Here is a 7,008-nt window from a genome sequence, read left to right on the forward strand (position 1 = left end):
CACTCCATTGTCGTCATCTGGTGGACAGTGGTAATTGTGAATTAATGGGATTTTCTGTTCCAGGTGGCATTCACATTGTTTTAGTTGGGGCTATGGACGCCTCCTGTCTCTGCTGATTCGCCTTCCATCAGACTTGTCCTCAAAGCAAAAGATGGCAGAAACTTGTCGCAGTCACGGGTACTTCAAAATTATTATTTTATTTATTTATTTATTTTTACACAAGATAAATCATTTGCTGTTGTTGACAGCCATGTGTGGAAATGATTTTTGGGCTTCCATTTGATGTTTGCAGCTACTGGATTGGATACCTTTACCTCTGCCGTGAGCTTCAACATCGCAAAGAGGCATTCTCTACCATCTGTCAGCTGGATGACATCACCCTACTAGAAGAACCTTATGGTGAAATGGTTTCCTCACAATTTTCCCTTTTCTGACTCTGAGACAAGTAATTTATAATCTGAAAAAGAGGTGCTGTGGGATCTGTCTTGTAATTTTAGAGAATGAGGTGAAATGTTGACTATGGTTAAATCAGTAATTGTTCCTGTAACTGTAGTAAATACAGACAGATTGTGAAACTTTACAGCATTTTAACTTGGAAAATCTTCCTCCATGTACCATGGAACACCAGCTTTGGCTAAACAGTAGCTTCATGTTATAGACATTGATTATGTAGTCAAGGAAAATTCAGTTTTTAATTACCTTCATTACACTGTCTACATTGATTGGAGTTACTAATCTGGCAGCCTGCCTAATGCCGAGAATATAATTACAGCATATAACAAAAAGGCATTATAAACTACAGTATGTGAGGACATTGTGTTATTTGCTAGGTGTTGAGCCTCAGACCTTGGATGAGTGGAAGCTCCTGATCCAGTTGTCTCAGCAGTGTAACAGCGAGGTAGAGCAAGTTACAGGTGTGAATGGGAACGGGCTGACAAACGGCTCAGCAGATTGTGATCAAAAGGTCAACCCTGAGAACCTGACTCTGAGACTGGCTCAAACAGCCGGTCCTGACCGTGCACTGGCTGTGTTGGAAGAGTGCGGTGTGCAGATGCCACTTTCACCAAACTCCAGACTGGTTTGTGAGCTGCTTAGAGTAGCAGAGAAAGGCAAAGGTGGGTCAGAGTGTGGATGGCTAGTTTGTCAAATCTTTATAAGCAATTGTGTGAATTTTAACAGAGCCTTAATGTGTAGTTTAAATGTCCTCATGTTAGTGATGGTGTGTGTGCTTGTGCGTGTGTGTAAGTGTTACAGATTCCCCTTACAATAAATATGCTTATGCACAATTATCCATCACTTTCATTACACTTACAGAGATTAAAGTTCTCTGTTGCTACAGCGGATTTCTGTCAATTGGGCTGCCAAAAGACAGGGTTTGCATAGTGATGGGATGAACAACACTGGTGCGTCAACACTGTGCCGAGCACACAAGAGTGAAACCCCGTATCGGTGCGCGTATTTAAGAAAAAATCACGTGACCGATACAGGAACTGGGTCGTTCGGCTGCGCCATGCCAAATTGTGTTTATAAGGAAACAAGCTGTATCAACATGTTGCGGATTTGTTGGATGGAGTTTTGCTGGTGGAGTTTTGCTTGCCCTCACCTTGCTCCACTGACTTCATGGCACGTTCAAAGATGTTTGCCCAGTCTGGAATAATTTTGATCTTTTGACGCCAAATAAGATAAATCTTTTTCTCCTTTCGGCATTGTTTACTGTTATTTTTCCAATTAGATATGTTTGTACTCCTTTACAATACTGGAAGAATAACCAGAAAACACATACGTACACACCTTTATCAACTTGTACTGAAATGTTTATGCTCGCCATCTTCATCTGTACCCTGTGAAAGAGGTTTTTTCTAAGGCAGGGGAACTGGTGTGTAAGAGGAGAAATCGCCTTGGAGCAAAGACGCTTCAGAAACCTTCGTTCTTCAATAAAAATGCATAAATGAATCTATTTTCAGTCTTGTATTTCATATGCTTTAACACTTAAGTTAACAAATTGCCATACACAAGTTACAAATTTTAACTCTGAATTTTATTACAGACAAATTTGCTATATTTTACAAACCAGCTCAGTTTAGCATTTACACAAACAAGGTTTTAAGCAAATTTGAAACTCTTCTCATGAACAGCTTAACTCGACACACAAATTGAGCACATGAAATTATGCAATGATGAGATCATATTTTAGAGGACTGGCGATTAACTATTTCACAGGCTGACATTGCGTTTGCAGCACGGTAACTTTTCCATCTTATTTACCTGCAATGATTTTATAACTACTGCAGGGGTCACTAATGAGCGACCAACAGTGGCTACACAGTTTGTGTGGTGTGTAAATACACTCCTTGAGGTATCATCATCCCATCACTAGCTTTGCACTGACGCCTTCCTGACGCAAAATCAAGGCTGGATGCAAGCTAGAAAATTTAACATGTTCAAAAATCAATTTTTAGAGTAATGTCTCTATTATGTTTTTTATTTCTCCTGGCAGTAAGTCTGTGTGTCTGTTCCTTTGTGTTCTGTCTGCACTCTGCGGGAGGGGGAGGGGGTGGTGTGTTTGAATGTGTCACAGCGAGCAGAGCTTTACAAACATTTTTGACGTTTCTTTCAAAGTCTGCACCGAGTGTCTGTGAGTGTCCTTGCTGTGGTTCAACTAAAACCACAGCTGCAGACCTGACACAACACATCAAACATGGGCATCCCCCCCAAAAAATACACCTAAAATCTCTTTCTGAGGATGGCATGACGTAAAATGCACTCATACACCCTTCTTACCGCTCATTTAAGTCGCACTTTACACATAAATTCACAAATTCTTGATTGTTCCTCCTCAGACTGCAAACCAGGGGTGAATCCAGATGGAAAGAGGGTGTTGTGGGAGATGTGCCCTCCACAACACCCCTAGATTAAAGGTCTACTTTTGAAGACATTTTTCATACCACCACCGCTACTACTACTATTACTAGAATGCACCGATCCATATTGTTTCACTTCTGATCCCTGAATTTGGATATCTGCCAATCCAATACTGCTCTGATAGCAGAACTCTGTTTACTTTAATATTGTCATTAGTTGATTTTATCTGAGGATATTTTGTATCCCCAGTTATACAGCTTCATGATGAAGTGGTATACAAGAGGATTTTCTTAAAAAGAAAACCTGAAAGTTCAGCTACACTCAGGCGCTGCACCTAAATTTTATGTTATTGTCTGCCCTTTTGGCTGCTCTGGGTTCTGCTGGGTCACCACGCCAGATCCACCACAGATGCGCACTGGGATTTGGCACACCTTTTACACCGGATGCCCTTCCTGATGCAACTCAAGTTTTACCTGGAGAAACAGACACAGCCCCTGGTCTTCCAAAGAGGTCTCCCATCCAAGTCCTAATCAGCACCCACTCTGCTTAGCTTTCAAGAAGTGAGAGGATCAGGCATACACAGAGCAGAGCCCAAGTCTTATTGTTGTGAAAACTTTGGTGTTTATTCAGGCATTATGTTGGCAACATTTTAATGTACGAACATGTGCAAATGCTACATCATAAACGTGCACATTAACGATATTATGTCTTATATCTGCCAATAAGTCAAAATAGTGATTATCATGTGCGGACCGGCTGAAATGCTTAGGAGTTTGACAAACTCTACAAACCCATGAATGGAAATGCGTCATGGTTTTTGTTGTTTTCCCAAATCGGTACTGCAGTGTTGTTTCTGTTTCAGGGCAGTGATCCAGGTGATGCTTGAGCGCTGTGATCGATTCCTTTGGTCGCAGCATGCCTAACTCAGTGTCCTCCATCAGCATAGCAGAACTGTCTATGTAAGTGTCTCTAACTGTTGTGTGAGCTGTAGCTTGAATAATTTGCTGTAATATTTATCTGAAATTCATAATGTATCTTCTCAGTGAACACAGTATTATTTTTGGCTGCTGATGGACATTGTTGGGAGTATTGTTTGTATTTTTTTTATTGTGATTTATTTGGATTTATATCAGTGCTGTATAGAGTTTGGTCGCTTTTCGATTTTTGCTATTGTATTTATATGCTTATTTTTGTGTACAGGAACTAGAATTTGCTCATATTTGTGAATTAAGAAACACAAACATATCACTATCCTGTTATAAGAAAAAAAAACTGTGAATTAAATGCACATATTCTTAGGGTGAAATGTACTAGCCTGTTATGATATCAATAAAGTGTGTGTGTGTGTATATAATGCCTGTCAAATTCCAGAAATTGCTGATATTACCTATTAAAGGCTCCTAACAAAAAAAGGGGGGGGGGGGTAATAATTGGGGGACCTTTGGCTACATTTACGGTATTACCTTAAGAACCAGTTCCTTCTGATTTTAAAGAACAGGGGGAAAACTTCTAAAGAATTAATAAAGGTTTCTGTAGCAACATTTTTAATCTCAAGTCAGGTTCTTCCTTAGGACCCATCTCAAAAACATTGATGGTATCACCAGCAACCATAAAATCTTTTGTACATAAATGTAAGAAGCTTAGGGGCAGAGTGCCTTTGGGTCATTGAGAAAGGATACCTAAATTACCATTCAGGAATTGGCAAACTTTTGTTCTAATGTTCCAACAGGACTTCTGGGTCACAACTAAGTTGATGAAGTAGCGAGGCATCATCTTTAAATGAGTAGCATTTTAAACATTGATATTGCATCCAACAAGTATTTACTCTGTAATAATTCAGTGGTTTAATGGTATTCTGTGTGGAGAATGAAATACAACCCCTGGCAAAAATTATGGAATCACCGGCCTTGGAGGATGTTCATTCAGTTGTTTAATTTTGTAACTTTCTGGCTTTAAGAAACACTATAAGAAATCAGGAAAAATTGTGGCAGTCAGTAGCAGTTACTTTTTTTTAGACCAAGCAGAGGGAAAAAAATATGGAATCACTCAATTCTGAGGAAAAAATTATGGAATCATGAAAAACAAAAGAACGTGCCAACACATCACTAGTATTTTGTTGCACCACCTCTGGCTTTTATAACAGCTTGCAGTCTCTGAGGCATGGACTTAATGAGTGACAAACAGTACTCTTCATCAATCTGGCTCCAACTTTCTCTGATTGCTGTTGCCAGATCAGCTTTGCAGGTTGGAGCCGTGTCATGGACCATTTTCTTCAACTTCCACCAAAGATTTTCAATTGGATTAAGATCCGGACTATTTGCAGGCCATGACATTGACCCTATGTGTCTTTTTGCAAGGAATGTTTTCACAGTTTTTGCTCTATGGCAAGATGCATTATCATCTTGAAAAATGATTTCATCATCCCCAAACATCCTTTCAATTGATGGGATAAGAAGAGTGTCCAAAATATCAACGTAAACTTGTGCATTTATTGATGATGTAATGACAGCCATCTCCCCAGTGCCTTTACCTGACATGCAGCCCCATATCATCAATGACTGTGGAAATTTACATGTTCTCTTCAGGCAGTCATCTTTATAAATCTCATTGGAACGGCACCAAACAAACGTTCCAGCATCATCACCTTGCCCAATGCAGATTCAAGATTCATCACTGAATGACTTTCATCCAGTCATCCACAGTCCACGATTGCTTTTCCTTAGCCCATTGTTGCCTTGTTTTTTGTGTTTAGGTGTTAATGATGGCTTTCGTTTAGCTTTTTTGTATGTAAATCCCATTTCCTTTAGGCGGTTTCTTACAGTTCGGTCACAGACGTCGACTCCAGTTTCCTCCCATTCGTTTCCGGCAGATTTCACTTTTAACAAGAGATTTTGTCATGGAAAGCCGCGTGGAGGCTTCGCGCGTCACGACCGATTCGCTGATGAAGCGAGACAAAGGAACACCTCCGTTTCGGAGTGTTAAAGGACAAGTTGGGACATGCCTATCTCGGCTTTCAGTGCTTACCAGTCAAGTGAGTATAAGAGAAATTGTGGAGAGCTGGGCTTGTCCCAACTTGCCTTTTAACACTCCGAAACGGAGGTGTTCCTTTGTCTAGCTCCATCAGCAGCTCCGTCGTGACCCGTGAAGCCTCCGTGCGGCTTTCCATGACAAAATCTCTTGTTAAAAGTGAAATCTGCCGGAAAATGGCTGATGTCCAGCTCTTGTGATAACCAGAGAAATTGCACACGACGGTCCCGGCTCCACACAGCGATCTGTTTAGAAATGATGTGGTGGTTTCTGCCTCTCGATGGTGGCTCAGAGCGCGGCGCGCCGTGCGCCATTGTGGGTAGTCCTTAAAGCTGTAGTAACACTCCTTATTCTCGTGAAGCCCGTAAAATTTTCACCGAAAGCCAGATAAATTTTTCGAATGGTTTCCAGCTGCCTGTCTCTAACAGTTTCTGAAAAAATTCTGATGGGAAAAAAAAGCCCAAATCATTCCGCCATTTCCTCGCAATGAAACGATGACGAGAGGGGGTGGACCAGTGCTCACTCAAAGCCTGCCCACAGGCGAATGACGCAACTGACAGGCGTGAAAACTCACGCAGGCGCACGAAGGTTCAGCTTGGCTGACGTAAAAAACATATAAATCAAATCCATATATTTTTTGAATAAAATAAAAAGGTCGGATTCTTTTCTCACAGACCTCGTATTTGCTGCCCAGTAGTAGGAGCGATATTGGGTAGTCCCATGCCGCCATCGATCTTCAAATGTTGGAGCACAAGCTTTGCTTACTCTGGGTTTCTTATTCTGCCAGTTGTATGAAGAAATAGTCAAATCCAACAAAGTAAAAAAGGATTTGGGAACAAATATAGGTAGAGATTGGAATAAGTACATAAACTTAGGTAGTGTGTTCATTTTTACAGAATTTATACGACCGGCCAGTGTCAATGAAAGGGGTGACCATTGTTGTAGAGACATTCTCACCTGATTGTGGAGAGTTATGAAATTTTCGTGGAATATGTCCTTAAATTTACCGGGTGATCTCTAATCCTAAATAGGTAAACTGCCATTTCTCAATTTAAGAGGGGTGCTGCTGTAATCAGCAGCCAGGGGCCTCGTCACTTTAATCCAAAATTGACAAAAATT

The 7,008-nt window shown here is 40.8% G+C and overlaps 1 protein-coding gene across 1 annotated transcript in view; it reads left to right on the forward strand.

Moving 5' to 3' along the window:
* Positions 1-4,442, forward strand: part of hps5 (HPS5 biogenesis of lysosomal organelles complex 2 subunit 2) — a 57,424-nt gene extending 52,982 nt beyond the window's left edge. The window contains 4 exon segments of the mRNA XM_034176336.1: positions 64-177; positions 293-399; positions 831-1,119; positions 3,725-4,442. Of these exon segments, the coding sequence (XP_034032227.1) occupies positions 64-177; positions 293-399; positions 831-1,119; positions 3,725-3,785 (571 nt within the window). The 3' untranslated portion in view covers positions 3,786-4,442.
* Positions 4,443-7,008: the final 2,566 nt, after the last annotated feature.

Source organism: Thalassophryne amazonica, chromosome 8 (genome assembly GCF_902500255.1).
Source record: "Thalassophryne amazonica chromosome 8, fThaAma1.1, whole genome shotgun sequence".
In the NCBI taxonomy this organism is placed as follows: Eukaryota; Metazoa; Chordata; class Actinopteri; order Batrachoidiformes; family Batrachoididae; genus Thalassophryne; species Thalassophryne amazonica.